Source organism: Pongo pygmaeus, chromosome 5 (genome assembly GCF_028885625.2).
Source record: "Pongo pygmaeus isolate AG05252 chromosome 5, NHGRI_mPonPyg2-v2.0_pri, whole genome shotgun sequence".
NCBI lineage: Eukaryota > Metazoa > Chordata > Mammalia > Primates > Hominidae > Pongo > Pongo pygmaeus.
Window position 1 is genome coordinate 124,878,378 of NC_072378.2, and position 17,848 is coordinate 124,896,225.

Below are 17,848 nucleotides of genomic sequence, written 5' to 3' on the forward strand. Positions count from 1 at the left end.
AAGAAGTCTCTATTCAGAAATTAATATGTCTGGCATTATAATAAAAAATCCAAATTGTATTCAAAATTAAACTTCTTCCTTCCTGTATGGAAAGTTGTATGCTTCGTGTTTCACTTCGGTCTTTACTAACTAACCCCATCTCTATCTCACAACTATTATCTGAGATCTCAGACCCCACCATGCTTGGAGTATAACAATGGAGAGGAGATAAGGGAGCAGGAGAGATATCAAGGTACTAACAGAGTTTGGTGGCTAACGAGATTGAAAGGTGTCTCAAGACGCTTTTCTGGGGTTTTCAGAGGCCCTGCATTGCATTAAATATCTCATGTGTAGATACATGATTTAGTTGGTGTCTCTTCCATAATTACTATATTTTAACACTCCCTCCCTCATGCCCTAAGAATAGGTGATGGTAAAGATTCAGCCATTACCCCCCTACCCATTTTCTTCTTGGAAATCCTTGGAAGAAAACCCATGTTAGCTCTCTCTCATGACAGCCCACATCCACTACCAAGGATCATTACTTTAGATCCATGATATGTAGCAGTGCACTTTCCTGTCACATACTGCCTAATTTTTGTTTGAACTCTTAGCAGGTAGCTGTAGTCACAGACTCTATTTTGAGATTTATCAGGCCTGAGTCAGACACTAGCTGCTGTGTTTCCTAGGTTCCAAAGATACTTTGAAGCTTTTCTCAACAGGCTTGCGAAAAAAAGAGATCACCCCCACCCCCCCCAACCACCACCATGGAGATGGTGACACTCATAGCACACCTTTTTCCAAGGAAGTTCTACTTGCAATCTCCAAATTCCCTGGCCATTTCAACTCAACCTTTCCATATGTTCAATGTGAGTGTGTGGCTCCGTGTCACAAATGATGACTTGAGACATTATCTATACAGGGTCTGCCTAGTCCATCAGAACCTCACTTTGGAGTGAGTAGTTGGCACCTATTATCTTGTGGCTGTAACTATCACTGAAACTGATATAGTGCAATTTCCCATAACTGACTTTTTTTCTTAGAACTTATCTTTCTTCATGACTTACTGATAATAAAATGCTTTTGATGCATTTCCTTTAGCCGTTCTTTCCCTGGAAGACAACATTTGCCCATGTGCCATTGATAACTCCAAGTTGGCATAGGTGATTGCAAGCTCTCTGAGTGCAAAATTCTACTTTTATTCCATTTATAGTTGTGTATCACCTAACATAGTGAACTTCATCTAAATAGTTGATTTATTATCTTCACCCTACAATAATTTGATAATAATATTTCCTAAAAAATAATTCTTAATTCTTAAGAAACATTATGACCAATTTCACAAAAAGTGATAAGATTGAAGAGACACTGATTTGCCCAAATAATAGGAAGGGGGGGAAGCAAATAATATTATGTTTTCTTAAGTAAGGGTCTTACAAATTCAAGCATTAGCCACAATATTATGTTAAATGTTGCAGAATTGAAGTATAGCTTTAAGATTTAAAATGTGTGAAAAGTAAACATTTTGAGAGAAAAAATAAAGCAAATTTAGAATAGCAGGAACTTCACTTGATAAAAGTTTAAATCATTCCCTTTGTAATATATGCAAGTCTTGAAAGGTAAAGACTCTTCAGTGTTACAATGAATATAAATCATTAGTAATATAAATCACTAGGAGTTTCTCTAATAAAATAATTTGATCTATATTATTATAGTCAGGAAAAATCTTCATAAGTAGGATGAATCCATAGATGCATAATTACTTTAGCTGTGTCCTCACTTCCTGTAAAATACAGCATGGGGTAGGAAAAAAAAAAACCCCCACATTTCCAAATGGGAAAGTCAAAGCAAGTCAGTACCAAGTAAGCTGACTAACATTTATAAAGTAATTCTCATCCTTATAAATTGCCTTCTCGCAGGAAACAGACCTTATCCTGACTTTTAATATATCAATGCACCGATCTTGGTGGATGGAGAATGGACCAGGATGTACGGTGACGTCAGTGACACCCGCCCCAGACTGGGCCCCAGAAGACCATCGCTACATCACCGTCTCAGGGTGTTTGCTGGAGTACCAGTACATAGAAGTGGCTCATAGTTCCCTCCAGATTGTCCTCGCAGTAAGTGTTGACAGCCAACCGCTCCTTCTAGTGCCTCTGGAGTTGTTTTATTTCTGTGCAAACTCAGTGCACACAAATGGAATCTGTGGGTAAAGTGTGGCCTTTTTGCTTTTTCCTCATTAATGTGACTTTTAACAGGAAATTATCAGGTTAAACCAAACCATCCTCTGGACTTAGTGTGCTGATTTTCTTCAACAATTAGTAAATACCCTTTGTTATCATCAGCATTTTACATAGGAAATCCAATCAGTCAAGATGTGATTACGTGACTTTTCGTAGACTTTTCCAAGGATTCTGAAGGGATGATCAGAGATTTTTTTCATAACGTCCTACAATACTCAAAATTATAAGATTTCAATAATTGTTTTCTCTTTTAGTGCTTCTTTTGGCTGTGCTGCTAGCCCTGGGATTTCTCTTTTTCATTTGCCCTATCTCCTTCTTCCTTCCTAGATTTCTCCCAGGCACCATCCATCACCTTTAATCTCCCACTTTTTTTCCAGAAAAAAATCACATTTTCTATAGATTCTACTTCTAAGACATTCATGCCCCCATTTTTTATAGTACTGTGACAATAAAAAAAAACCCTCCTTCTACCAGGAGGCAGTAGGACTTACAAATAACATATGTGTACAACATATGCCTATTTTATATAAAATACACGATTTAACATTGTATTACTATGACAAAGAGATAAATTAAAACACCTCTTTCTCAAGAAGGCCAACTGCATAATATCATGAGATTTATAAAGTTAAGGCAACTTTATGACACATGAATCCATTTATTCATTACAGATCTTAAATGCAGAACTGCATATATTTTTCTTAGGTTCTATGTGGATGTGCAATTGATGTGCATAGTATTCAAACTGTTAGCAACAAATGATGCAAGTAGAATCTGCTTTTTACCTCTTTAGTTAATTATTTTGGAAATGATATTGACTCACAGTTCTTGGATAACAATAAATAATAGTTTCTGGGTAGAGTGGCATACAATTCAGAGAAACATAAAATTCTTCTGGAATTAAAAAAAAACTATGTGAGTGTGTGGGTGTTAGATGATATAACTAATATATCCTTGTTATATTTTTAATGGAATGTGTGTGTTTATGTGTGTGTGTGTGTTGTGATAGACTAAAGAAGCTAAGTATGCTATGTTAGTAAACACTTTCAAATTCTCTGTAAATAAAAGTCATAAAGGTTTCTTCTTGTGTGTCAGCAGGAGGCTCCACTGATCACTGTCAGTAAGGAAACAAGGCTAGTTGAGTAGCCAATATCTCCATCATCGTGGGTTGCCGTGCCAGAGAGCAATAATAGCTGTGGAGGGTCTACCTGGGCACACACATGCTTCTGCTTGGGAGGAAGGCTCATTGTTCACAGTTCATTGTGCAGAATTGGTCACACAGTCCCACCCGATCACCGAATGGACAGGAAAGAGGAAGGGCTGTTTATTTGGAAATCAGCATAAATGATGTCCAGAACATTTGAATTATGTTCTTTGCTAAAACACTAAGTAATATCCCTTGAATATGTTCAACCATAGACACTCCTTCCAATTAACAAGCTCTTCTGTAATAGTTTTAAATCTAAAAGTGCTTACTTTGCTTATCCTGAAGTAAAAATAAGTTAGACTTGACAGGATGGAAGTAGCCATTTCATTCTTTAAAATCCATTTAAATCAAGTAATCATTATCACATGAGAAAAGTGAAATATTTCTGTGATTTGGGGTCAGATAAAATATCTTTATATATGTATTAAAAGGAAGTTTTAAACAAAATATTCCTTCTGTAGAACTGCCTATCTTTACTGTACCCACAAAATTTTGGAAAATTTCCACCTATGTTTTAAGGATGAAGTGAAGATACAGTTTATGGGCATGGATATTTATATATGACTATTTATAGAGTTATTTGAATTAGTTTATGTGTGTATGTGTGTGTAAAATAGATTCACAGATTTATTAAATGCCACATAAAATGCTGACACGTAGGGAATGTGCTAAAAAAATACATTTGGACGTGGGGGCATATGTTGAAGTTGACATACATATCCAAAGAAAAGATAATTTTCCTTAAGTAAAAACAATCTGTAACAGCAAGGTGGCTAGAGTGCAAAGAAGATGGATGGGTTATTGCTAAGAACAGATGTGACCAATATTTCATGCTACTGGCTCTTGTTTCTCCTGTCTGCATTCCCCCCAGTGGAGTGAAGGAATAGTTTGAGTAAACCATCCTAGGATGTGACATCTTCACCTCTACCTTTTCCACCTGTTCTTTCCAGGGGTGTACTACTTTTGCAATGTTGACTGTGGAACACCAGAGTTAGCAACTGCACAGCCAAGGCACTACTTGGAGAAATTTCAACACATTTTCTACTTTTGAGCTTGCTATTATCTAGCCAGCTTTGGGTTGAATGCGTCTGCTATACAGAAAACTTAGCAAATTTGAACTCGAGTTTTATAATGCAAATCAAACAGGCTTATCTTTAACAACTTGCTCTGCAAACAAAATTTCCTGTCTTCATTCTGATCACTGATGTAATGATTAATTGATGAAATAGTGTCTTAAATCTCTGTCCCTCTCCTTTCGTGTTACCCAGATCATCTCCTTGACAATCAAATGTTCCATTAAATCAGTCTAGTGGAAACTTCCTGAGTGCTTGTCTCCTTCTAGCATCTAGAGAAGCAAAGGTGTCAGGACCTCTGACCTTGAGGATGCCACAGTCAAATATACAGCAAGGTTCCCCAAAACACAAACCAGGTGCAAACAGGCACATTTGGGGGATGTGGTAGACAAAGAATATGGCTTATGCAGTTTAAGGCATAATCTTGGCTTCTTAGCTCCATGCAGTTTTGTAAAGTCAGCTGAACTCTCACTCTTCTCACTGTTTTCATCCAAGTCTTTGAAACTGCCCTCTCTTCCAGGATATCTGGCTTAGATCTGCTTTCATAAACTGCTGCTTTCTCAGCCATTGCTCTTGATTAACTCCAAATCTCTCCAGCTCTTTTTCTCCACCCTCATTCAGCCTTTCTTTCACAGATTCCTGAACCCTGGCAAGCCTGTCACCCTGTTGGTCAGTTCTCTGCCAATCAACTCTTGGCTGATTTTGAAATTAGCATTCACAAAGCCCACATTTGCATCACACGTACATAAGATATCTCCGATCTACAGCCAAAGGAAGACAAGTATAATATCCATATAATTGGGACGAGGGTCTATTAATCACACAGCTTCCAGCCGTGCAGAAAAGACTGCCAGAACACCATAATGATGAGCCAGGTGTGATATTTTGAGCTTTCTCCTTCTCCTGCCATATTTTCTTCTACTTAGTATCAGATAGCACATTCAAAAGGAATACAGGTGTGAACACTTTTAATAAAACCAAAAATTAAAAAAATTCACATTTTCAAAATAGATACAATAAATGTATGTGGGGACAGCCAAGGAGGAGATCAATTGGGGAGATATTATTTTTCACGTTACAAAGAAATTAATCGGGTCCCTTCAAACAATGTGTGATTGGAACGGCATGGATTATAAAATACGTTCACGTGAATTAAATCTTTTGAGTGTGTAACAGTCCTCTGAGGGCAGCAGAATAGGTTAAAAGCTCTTCCTAAGATATTTTAGCTAATAAATAGGGACAATGAACATGTTCTCATACCAAGGTTGGGAAATAGTCTTCAACCTGAATGCCAGTAGCAGCTGATGGATAATGGATTCCCGGAGTGTAAAAATTCAGGGTTCTTGAGCAGCAAAGGATGCCATGATTGATTAGCTATGTCTGCCACAGGTGAGGGGAATGAAGAGGGATGTGCCTCACATTTATTATGCACATATTATACTTTACTTCCTGTGATAAAAACAATGAACAGGGAGTGTGTTTTACAAACAAATGTGCAGAAAGAATAATTTTTATATATATATGTAAGCTTTCTGTTTTCCCACAGCCATTAGTGTTGGCTTAGAAACAGTGTACAAATGAGCAGGGAAGCCATGGATGACGTTAGAAAAGGTTCTAATACCTGGTACCTGGCTCATAGCTAAAAATAGTTTAAAGTCAAGTTCTCCTTCAGTTATATCTATTTCCTATTCAGAAAACTCTCTACTTTGTAGAGTGCATGCAATGGTAAAAATTATTTTTCAACAGATTGAGGAAAAAAATGTAGATAAAATACATACATTGGGTCAATAAAGTCACAGATGTGTTTAGTTACGTTGTTAATAATTTATGTTTGCCATTTGTCTGGCTAAGACTTACTGAGGATACCGTTAGTGAAGAAGTTTTCTTCACTTTGAAGTTTCTAAACTTTGAAACTCTTTATCCAAGTGCACTTGAGGTTGCGTTGGGAATGGCACATGGGTGTTTCTTTGGATGTAGCTGATATGTATGTTGTATGCATGGGAGTGGTCTTATTGTGCATGTTGCTGTTTGATGCCTCTTTTAATCTGGAAACATTCACAAAGATTTTATTTTTAAGATTTGAATTCTGACTTCCATGTCACCTAGGATATTGCCATTCACGTTTTACATGTTAAATCTAAGTTGTGAATTTGTGTAGTTTGAAAGGGATGAGTGGGAAGTGGTATGAGCTGATACTAGCTACTCTGCAGTCAGAAGTGGTGTGGTTGCTATGGCCATGGGAATATCCTTTGTTACATTTATTTGAATTAAAAAATAAAACAGAATTTTAAAGGAAAAAATAGTTTGATTTGAATTGATTCACAGTAGAAAATAATTTAATCATTTAAAAGTTATAGATATTGGCCAGGTGTGGTGGCTCACGCCTGTAATCCCAGCAGTTTGGGAGGCCGAGGCCAGTGGATCACGAGGTCGGGAGTTCGAGACCAGCCTGATCAACATGGTGAAACCCATCTCTACTGAAAACACACACAAAAAAAATAGCCAGGCATGGTGCTGCACACCTGTAATCCCCGCTACTCAGGAGGCTAAGGCAGGAGAATCGCTTGAAACTGGGAGGTGGAGGTTGCAATGAGCTGAGATCATGCCAGTGCACTCCAACCTGGGCTACAGAGCAAGACTCTGTCTCAAAAAAAAAAAAAAAAAAGTTACATATTTTGCCATTTTTCAAAAACTAAATTAGCCAGATCTGCAGCTTCACAGTTTCACAAAAAATATACCCAAAACACATGACTTCCTAAACAGATAGAAAATATTATATCAAAAAACATATATTGAAATTAAATAACATTTCAGTATTTCCCAAACTGTTATTGTATACATCAGTTTGAACTAGGTGACTATAGGAGAAAGAAGTAGGAATATAATTAATAATTGTTTGTTATGTCTTGGTAGTATTTTTGGTATACTTCCCAGAAATTACTGTTGCAAATTGGGCAATGTTCAATTATTTGCTTTCATTAAAATTGAAGGAAGACCTAATAGATTTGTCAGTTCGTAGACTATTTGAAATAAATTTTGTTATAGATAATTATGTAAATTGTGGCATGCAAAAAGTTGCTGGAGTTGAGTGTCATCATTATAATGAAAAGCCTTCAATGCTTCTCTATTTAGAGAACAAGATTTTTCAATGCTTAAACCTTAAGGAGAAAAAAACCTGGAAATTGAATCATCCTTAATTCTGTCTCATTCTAGTGCTAATGCTTGGTGGCTCACGCCTATAATCCCAGCACTTTGGGAGGCCGAGGAGGGTGGATCCCTTGAGGTCAGGAGTTTGAAAGCAGCCTGGCCAACATGCTGAAATCCAGTCTCTACTAAAAATACAGAAATGGATGTGGTGGCAGATGCATGTAATCCCAGCTACTCGGGAGTCTGAGGCAGGAGAATTGCTTGAACCCGGGAGGTGGAGGTTGCAGTGATCTGAGATCATACCATTTCACTCCAGCCTGGGCAAGAGAGCAAGACTCTGTCTCAAAAAAAAAAAAAAAGAAAGAAAGAAAAGAAAAAGAAATTCATATCAAATAAAATTTTATTTTATATCTAGTAGTTTTAATCAATATTTATAATAAACAATGTTGTTTGGATCAATTTTATAAAACAATGATTGTGTTGATAAACAAGAATACATTTTCAACACAATGCCTTATGGACATGGGAAAAAATCAAATTTAAGTTTATACATATTTAACATATATACAAATTTATACATATACATACATATTTTCTGCAAAGAAGTGTGATAGAATTATCAATATAAAAATTTCAAGTTAAAAAACATTAGCACAAGCAGTGGAGTTCAAAAAGAGAAGAAATTACATAAAATGTTTGATCTTTAAACAAGAATGTGTACATGTATCTTTAAATAAAAAGAAGGTGAATTTCAAATCGCAGTGGTATTCAAATTTCACTGGATTTATTTAAAAGAAAAATGTAGTAGGTCCCTTTAACATCTATTAGTATTGATAATGTGCCAAAATAAACAGACCTTTTGCAGCCAATTATTCTAGTCCATACTACCCAAAGAAATCTACAGATTCAATGCAATGTCTATTAAAAATCTGAATAGCATTTCTATAGAAATAGAAAAAAATCCTACAATTCATATGGAACCACAAAACACCAGAATAATCAAAATAATCTTGTGAAAGAACAAAGCTAGAAGTATCACACTTCCTGATTTCAAAATATTAAAAAAGCTGCAGTAATTGAAACAGTATGGTATTGGCATAAAGACAAACATATAGACCGAAGGAACAGAATAGAGTCCAGAAATAAATCCACATATAATGGTCAGCTGATCTTCAACAAGGTAGGCATTTAAATAATGTTTAAAAATATCAAGCATCAATTCCAAATGTACATAGTTTTCAAGTGTTTAATTCTTTCCAAATATATGGGAGCAGAAGGGGGCAGTACTCTAAGTCAGTAGTTCTCTATAATGGCTGAGAATAGGAATTTCCTATTCAGTTGTTTAAAGGATTACCATGATATGACCTACTCATGGAAGTTTGCTTTCCTTAGGCTTGATGTAGGGACTACATGGTACAGTTTTCAAATTTTTCATCAGAAATATTAGTGCCTTCCCTTTCTCTTCACTACTGATTCTTCTATGTCCTAAATTGCTCAGAAACACCTGGTGTCTACTCAGGAAAGATGATTCTCTAATACCAGAATGGCATCACAGCTCTGATTGCTCCATCGACTCCTTTTTAGGCCCTGAGAGTCATTTCCTTTCTGAGACTGCAGGGTCAAGCCTTTCACATAACTAGCCTTTTATCAAATAATGAATCTGTGTCTCCATACTGTGCGTACTGTACTTCTCAGTAAATTGTGAGTTGGTGTAGATCTGGAATTGAAAACTAAGTCTTCAGATTCTTCCTAGTCCAGTATCAAAGCCTCTACAACTGTTTTCTTAGGACAAACTGTCTTGTGCCTGCAATAGAAAATAGACAGAATGACTAGCCCTGGGCATCTTTCCCTGTTCCCATGGTAGTTCAATAGCTTTGTTACATAGCTTCAATTATTATGCCTACTACTCCAACTCTAGTTCTCCTGTGTACTCAGAAACACAAACTTGCTTGTCAAAAGATAGTAATCCAGTAAACAAAATAAATGTGTTTGTTTTTCTGTAACATCAGAATAGTTTATATAAATAGTCACAAAAATATGGGAAGAAGCAGCAAATACCAATGTAAATAGAGAGTTTTCCCTATGGCAATGTTACTGAAATAGGAGAACGAAGGTGGTAAGTAGAATAGGGAAAGGACATTTCTTGGCACAGCTCAGAGTTGCAAAGCATGTGTAAATAAGTGAAGTCCTACAAACTAATTTCAGAACCTTGACTGGATCCATCCCTGAATAGTAAGAAATATTATTATTACTGAATAGTAAGAAGTAAGTTGTTGTTACTTCTGAAATGGGCACAAGTTTAACTTTCCAATCTATTCTCTATTCCTCTAAAGAATAATAAATTCATTTGAATATTATCCGCCTCAGAGTGTAACACCTTGATTGTAATGTCAATCAAGTTTGGGTTAAAATCAACACTAAACAATTATCATGTTCTAAATTTTATTTCACTTTATTACTGAAAAGTGCACTTGTAAATTGGTGAGTGGTTCTGTGAGCAAAGTGCAAGAACTTAAACAGCCTCTAAAGTCAGCTTACGTTTAAGATTTTTTTTTGCTTTTAATATTCTCAGGTATTCCCTATATGCAAATTTAGTAATATAAGGTAAAATATTCACAGTCTGGGAGCAACAATCCTTAAATCTTATACCCAGTTGTATAATAAGCTGTTTTGTAATTATGAACTAAATGAGATAATGTTTAAGAAATTGCCTTGAAAACAATAAAGGTAATGTTATTTATTTTCTCTTTAGCTCAGTTTCTTCCACTGCTCATTGAGAATACTGTTACCTTTTCAGGCCAACTCACAGTGACATACAAAAATAAACTAAATCCTACTAAATTTACTTACTCCCCAGATAGAACTGTGATTCTTAAAGCTAGTGTAATAATATTTAGTGTAGTTCACCACTACCCTACACAGAAGCAAATTTTATCCCATATCAACCATTATTATCAGGATGCAATATATTTTTCTATGTGTACTCTTTGAAGCATATCACATTCTAAGGAAATGTTTGGAAACATCAGGGAATAAAAATGCCAACACATTTAAGATAGTCGTAAGGATTATATGTTGCAAAAAAAATCACCAATAATTGTGTTTTCTTAGTAATGTGAGATTTAAAATTTGAAATTGTTTGCGTACACAGTGTATGATCCCATTTTTATATTTGATTTTATAATCGTAAAATTATTTCTGGAAGAAGTAAGTGAAGTATATTAAATTATAAGTTATTTCAGAAATAAGTAAAGTATATGAAGATATATTAAAATACGGTATTTTTTGAAAAACATTACAAGTTTTTGGCCTTGAATAAAAGGTCAGCATCCTTCTTCATAATACTGTATATAATATTATTCTTTTAGGATGTTTTTCCAGTCATGATCAATTATTATGATACAAATTTCTTAAAAATATATCTTTGATGGCAATTTCCTCTTCATGAGAACTTCTAAACATGGTGATAGGACAATAATAGTAGGATATGTTAGTGTTTTCAAATAAGAGCAAGGAATTCTCAAAGGAAGGATATAAAGATGACAGCTATAAGATGAGGGATAATTTATTGTTCAGTATGTTATACTTGAGGGAAAAAATTTAAAATATGAGCAAACACACTTAAGCTAAATAATTTTTACACAGTAAAAAAGGAGCCATTGGTGACATTCCTTCTGTACCTTTTGCTTTTACCAATCTTATAAATAGGATCGAAAACTCTACTGTTCCCAACCCACACATTCTTCTATATAACAAGATACCTGATTCCTAGTTCTTATTATTCTCTTGCCTTTTCCTCGCCTCATGGCATTGTGGCTGCTTCTGTCCTGACTGCCATTTGTTTCTCTCTGACACTTGTCCCGACTGCCATTCATTTTGTTAAACTCCTATCAAGCAGTGGCCCTGAGAGTCAAGGCCATAACTTTTTATATACGTATGTTTACTACGTGTAATCTTCTAACTTAATTCATAATATTACACTTTATTATACTCAAGGAGGCAGTTATTTGTCACGTGATTATTTTCGTTAGTGCTAATTGCAAATATGGCTCTAGAGTCATGGGCTGAAGTAGAGTGTCCTGTCTTCAAGGATATTTTGAGTTTCTTTATCTCCTCTTATATCCTGAAATTTATGAGTTATTCTATTCTCCTTTATTGATTTCCAATAGCTCTACCTCTTAAGTTGATTAGATTATCATCAACAACGTTATAAATAGAGACTATTCCTTTTTCCTCTCACGACCTAGTGTCTTCTAGCAATTCATCTTTACTTTCCCTACCCCCTGTTCCATAACTTAATTGATTTCTTCATCAGAGAATAATAGCAGGTTCTATTTTATTTTTTAATGTCTTAGTTTTTTAACTCATACACATTCTAATTTCATGCCATCTTCTTAGTTTAATGCCATGTTTAGGTTGATTTAGTCCTACCATATGATATGTTAGCATAAAAACATTTTTTTCTGAAATTATACTGCGAGGTACAGAAAACTTCCATGTCAGTGATTCAATAATTGTTCACGTATTTCTTTTCAGCAATGTCTTTTTTCGCAAACAGAAATGTCTGCGTTGCTTACAATTTAAAAATTAGAGGCAGGTTGTCAAAGGAAGCTTGATAATAAAAATATAGTAAAGAAGTCACCAAAATAAATGACAAAATGTGTTTGGCCACGTCTCTGTTGTCCTTTAATTGTGACTCTGGGATCTGAACTGATATGACATAGCCATGTGGTACTCACATTTTCTTTGGTTCAAACTTGTGGCCTTAAAAGCTTAAAAGTTGCTGTGATCATTTATCTGGGCTGATTTGGAAGACCCACATCCCAGCAGTAGTATGGATTTTTCTTCTGGGCAATATATTGTGGCAATATAATAGGGTGCACATGACAACTTATCACCAGGATAGTATATGGAGCAATGGATCATAGTTGCTGTCTTGGAATACAGGCAGAAACTTCATTAGAGTCTGGATTTAGGATAACCAATGGCATTGTATTCTTCCATACTGTTCAACTGCTTGGAGTTAGAAACAAGTTTACATTCATTCAGTCACTCAACAGATATTCACCGAGTGCCTCTGCCCTGCATTGGTATGAAGCACTGTACATACAGGGGTGAGTCAAAGTCTTTGCTGTCAGGCAACTTAAATTCTTGTGAGGAGAGGCAAATGAATATCTATGGTATGTTCAGTAGGGTAGCTGCTCTGCTGATGAATAAAATAGGATAAGGTAAAAAAGAGCCGAAAGAGAATGGCCAGGGAAGGCCATTCTGGATAGGTGACTTTAGAGCTAAAATCTGACTGCAGTGAGGACTGGCCCATGTGGATATTTGGGGAAGGAGTATTATAGGTAAGAGAACATTCAGGGTAGGGACCTCTACTCAGGCCGGCATATCTGGAGCTCTGACCAGGTATAGCCTAGTCTGCAGTCAGTAAATACATATTACTCTTCTTAAAAGGAAGCTAGCTTACATATATTTTTCTTCTTCCCTCTTTCTGACCTCTTAAATTCTCCTCTTTCATTTAAAGATTCCCCACATTCTTTCAGAATCTAATCATTTTCTCCACCTCCATTTCTCACATTTTTTGGCATTACATTTATTTTTCAACTTTTTCTATCCACCTCACCATCTTCCGTTTATCTGTTTCCTTCTGCCTGACAAGCCTGACATTGAGCGTACTGCCCCCCCCCCTCAAGTCTTCCCCTTTCTGTCCTCCCCTCCATCACTGTCAGGATAAATATCATCATCCCCATTTCTGAAGACTGGAATCATGCTGTCATCTTCACTCTGTTTTCTATCTCCTCCCGTGTAGCTTGGTGCAAAAGTAATCGCAGTTTTGCCATTTGAAAGTAATGGCAAAAACCACGATTATTTTTGCACCAACCCCAAAATAATCCAAATGCATTACTATGTAACTAAATTTTAGAGAAATGTTAGTTACTTGATTGCTAGAAGCCAATATTTTTCCAAATGTTTCTAGAAAATCACTGTTGTTACTCATCCATTCGATTATAAAACCTGTTCTCCAGAATCTTGTTGATGTTAAGTAACATTTTTATGGTAAACAATGCCTTGCCAAAGGTTGATTGGCATGACTCATTATCATCACTCTTCCCTCTGTACAGATTAGTTCATATAAACGTTGGAATTTTCAAGAGTGTTTTTAAAAGATTCATTCAATGAGAAAAGTATAGAATAATATTAATAAAATATGATTTTTGTATAGCATTATTTTAAACATAGTTTATAGAAATCTTCACATACAAATTATTGTGATGTGTTCAACAACTCCGTAAGTGAGATTAAATCTGAGTGCCATGAGTGTGTGTCTGGAAAAATTATTTGATCATTTAAGTTATAAATTAAGAATCACTGAAAGCACTACTAAATATATCTGCAAGAACATTTACCTGAGATTAATCTTTGCTTTCTCTGTGTGTGTGTGTGTGTGTGTGTGTGTGTGTGTGTGTGTGTGGCATAATGGATTTTTTCTTTTATATCCCATATGCTTACAGATGTTAGTCTCCAGAGAAGAACAATAATTCTCTCAAGAAAGGCGGTTTGTTGCCTGGCTTTGTTTCACTGACACCCAGTTGGAAGCTCTGATGACAAATAGTCTGCCCATCAGCTTTGCTTCATGAATCCAAAGAAAATGGAACTTATCAGAAGCTGAGCCTCAAGCATTACCTGTGCCTGTTATTTGGGCCTTTTCACGCTAGGTTTGGCAGGGGTCTTAGTCTTTCATCATTTGGTTCACCAATAGAAAGAGAAGGGAGCAGTTGCACTTTTAGGTACCACTCTGCAGACTGCTATGTTGCAAAATAAACAAACAATATATTTTTAGGGCACCACCTGCAGCAAGCAGCTGTACCAAACAGAGCAGAACCACGAAGGATGTGATTTGTTCCATTTAACACGAAGCCTTAAGGTTTGAGAAGAGAGGGAGGAGAAGGTTCTATGTATACAACCCACACATCACAATTTAAACTGAAGCTGATTTTCTCTCTTTTTTAGATTGGAATTGAGGTATCATCATATCTCTCCTCCTTTCCCACCCCACAACCTCTGGTTGAAAACAATTCTATTATTAAGGTTATAATGTTAACTGAGAAAATTATTTTTCTCTGCCAGTAAACTTCCTTTTCCATTCAAGGGCAATTTTCTCTCATAGCAAACTATACTTAAATGCCAACATCTGCTACATCTAAGCTGTATATAAAATGATGTCTGGCATTTACATGATGCCAATGACATGGTTAGAGAAACTCATACACTTGGCTTACACAGGATTTTCTTCTCATCTATAGCTTTCCTCTATTTCTGTCCTTCCTTAGGATCTGTCTGCCTCTCTAAATGTGCCACACAAGTTCAAAATACTCTGAAAGCTGAACCTTCAGCTCTTATTCTGATCGACAATCTGTTTTTGCCTTAATCCATTTCTTTCCAGGCATAAAAGCTATACAGAGCCTCATGATAAAAATTTCACCATCCCTGCACTCTCTGAGTATATAGAAGCTGATGCAAGGCATATTTTAGGTACTTGGTTTTTTTCTTGGATTTAAAAATCTCCTCATTCTCTTAATGGCTATTGATTCTGGCCTCACAAACCAAAATCACCATTTCATTTTCAGTTCTAGGTGAGCTGGGATAAATATAATTAAATTATAGATGACTCTGGAGGCAATCCAGTTAGTTACAAATTGAGGTCATTCTAAGTACAGAATGGGGCAATTAGCTTTAATATTAGATTGTCCACCAAGAACCATACAATATTTTAATTTTTTTCCTGTCAATGAGCCCATTTTAAAAAACAAAAAAGAGAGAAGGAACTGTTCTAAATATTTATGAAGTGAAGTAGAATGCCATTCTTAAGTCTTCTACCACTTACTAGATTGTTAGTCTAGGGAGAAAATTACATTTCATAGTACTTTTAGATATTGCTCTAGGACTCAGAGAAGTGAGATGAAAGAATTATAAGTCTGCAACGATGCCTCCAGATAACAGAGGAAATCAAATCTTGTGAGCCAGGAAGCAAAGTTTCCTTCACTGTCATCATCAAGGGGATTATTTGTAAGAATATTGGGCATGAAACAAATTCTTGCCAAAGTTGTCTACAGGAGTGTCCAATGTGGGAATTGTTGCCATCTCTTTCACCCTTCTGACATTAAAAGGAACTTACTGAAAAAGTTCTTAGACTGGATTTTGCTAAATTGTGTCTGCTTTGGAATCTTTGTCCATCAGTCAAGTCTCTACGACTATTGGACAGTGCTTTTAACTCTGTGTGGTCAAAACTTTGGAAGAAGTGAGAGAAATATCTTTCATTCCAAAGAACAAAAGAGGACCTTTAGTCAGAGCATCTTTATTTTTCATAAAAAGAAAAGTCAGTTAGATTGATCGTTCATGAGTATTTATAGTATACCAAATATTCTTTGGGGCTCTCTGGAAAAAAGTAGTAAGCCTTTGATGATGAGGCTGTGTGGAATAAGGGAAAGGAATAGATATAACTGATACTAAATAAAGTTAAAAAATGGCTTGACAAAGAAGAGGATTCAACATCTCAGATTATTGAAACTGTATGTAAAAGATACAGAGACAACGGTTAGGCATCTTCTCTAAGCCTCAGTTTCTTCATCTGTAATAGGCATAACAATACTCTCTATCTCATTTGGTATTTTTAATTATTGTAAAAAACACATGACCTGAAATCCACCTTCTCAACAAATTTTTAAGTGTCCAAGACACTGCTGCTGACTGTATGCACATTGTTGTAAAGCAGATCGCCAGAACTTTACATCTTGCATGGCTGAAAATATACACTCATTGAACAGCAACTCCTCATTTTCTCCCTTCCCCAAGCTTCTGGCACCCACCATCCTACTCTCTGCTTCTATGAGTCTGACTACTTTAGATAACTCGTGTAAGTGGAATCATGTAGTATCTGTCCTTCTGTGATGGGCTTGTCTCATTAAGCATGATATCCTCTAAGTTCATCTATATTGTTGCATATAATAGGATGTTCTTCTTTTTAATGCTGAATAACATTCCATGATATGTATATACCACATTTTCTCTATCCATTCACCTGTCAGCAGATATTTAGGTTGATTTCATATCTTGCCTAATGTGAATAGTGCTGCAGTGAACATGGGAATGCAGATGTTCGTTCAAGATGCAATTTTCAGTCCTTTGGCTAAATATCCAAAAGTGGAATTGTTGAATGATATGATCATTTTACTTTTAATTTTTTGAGAACTGTATACTGTTACATCATTTTACATTTCAAGCATCAGTACACTAGGGTTCCAGTTTCTCCACATCGTTGCCAACACTTGTTATTTTCTGTTTGGTTGTTGTTGTTGTTTAATAATGGCCATCCTAACAAGTATGAGGTGGTATCTCATTGTGGTTTTAATTTGTATTTCCCGGATGATTAGTGATGTTGAACTTTTTTCATATACCTGTTGGCCATTTGAATGTCTTTTTTGAAGAAATATTTACTTAAGTTCTTTGCCCATTTTTTAATTGGGTTATTTTTTTTCACTATTACATTGTAGAGGTTTATCATATATTTTAGATATTAACCTATTATCAGATATATGGTTTACTAATATTTTCCACTATTCCCTTGGTTGTGGTTTACTAATATTTTCCACTATTCCCTTGGTTGCCTTTTCACTCTGTTGATTATTTCCTTTGCTGTGCAGAACCTTTTATTTTAAAGTCTAACTTGTCTATTTTTTGTGGTTGCTTGTGCTGTTGATTTCATATCAAAGAAATCATTACCAAAACCAATGCTATGACGTTTTCCACCTATGTATCTTCTAGGAGTTTTACAGCTTCTTAAGCCTTTCTTCCATTTTGATTTGGTTTTTGTATATGTTATATTAGCTCAGTTTCTTTCTTTTGCATGTGGATATTTACTTTTCTTAACATCGTTTGTTGCGGAGACTATCATTTCACCATTGTGTAGTCTTGACAGCCTTGTCAAAAATCATTTGACTGTATATGCATAGGCTTCTTTGGCTTATTTTGGGGCTCTCTACTCTGTTTCATTAGACTATATGTGTCTGTCGTTATGCCAGTACCATACTGTTTTGATTATTGTAGCTTTGTAATATGTTTTGAAGTCAGGACGTGTGAGGCTTCTGCTTAGTTTTTCTTTCTCAAGATTGTTTTGGCCATTGGGGTCTTTTGGTTTC

At 35.7% G+C, this 17,848-nt stretch overlaps 1 protein-coding gene across 2 annotated transcripts in view; it reads left to right on the plus strand.

Moving 5' to 3' along the window:
- NKAIN2 (sodium/potassium transporting ATPase interacting 2) overlaps positions 1-17,848 on the plus strand; it is a 1,025,024-nt gene that overhangs the window by 861,661 nt on the left and 145,515 nt on the right. For both annotated transcript variants that reach the window (XR_008503244.2, XM_054492310.2), the window contains exon 4: positions 1,899-2,099. Coding sequence is in view for 1 of the 2 variants with exons in the window: in XM_054492310.2 (XP_054348285.1) it covers positions 1,899-2,099 (201 nt within the window). In the remaining variant the exon portion in view is untranslated. The remainder of the gene's footprint in view (positions 1-1,898; positions 2,100-17,848) is intronic.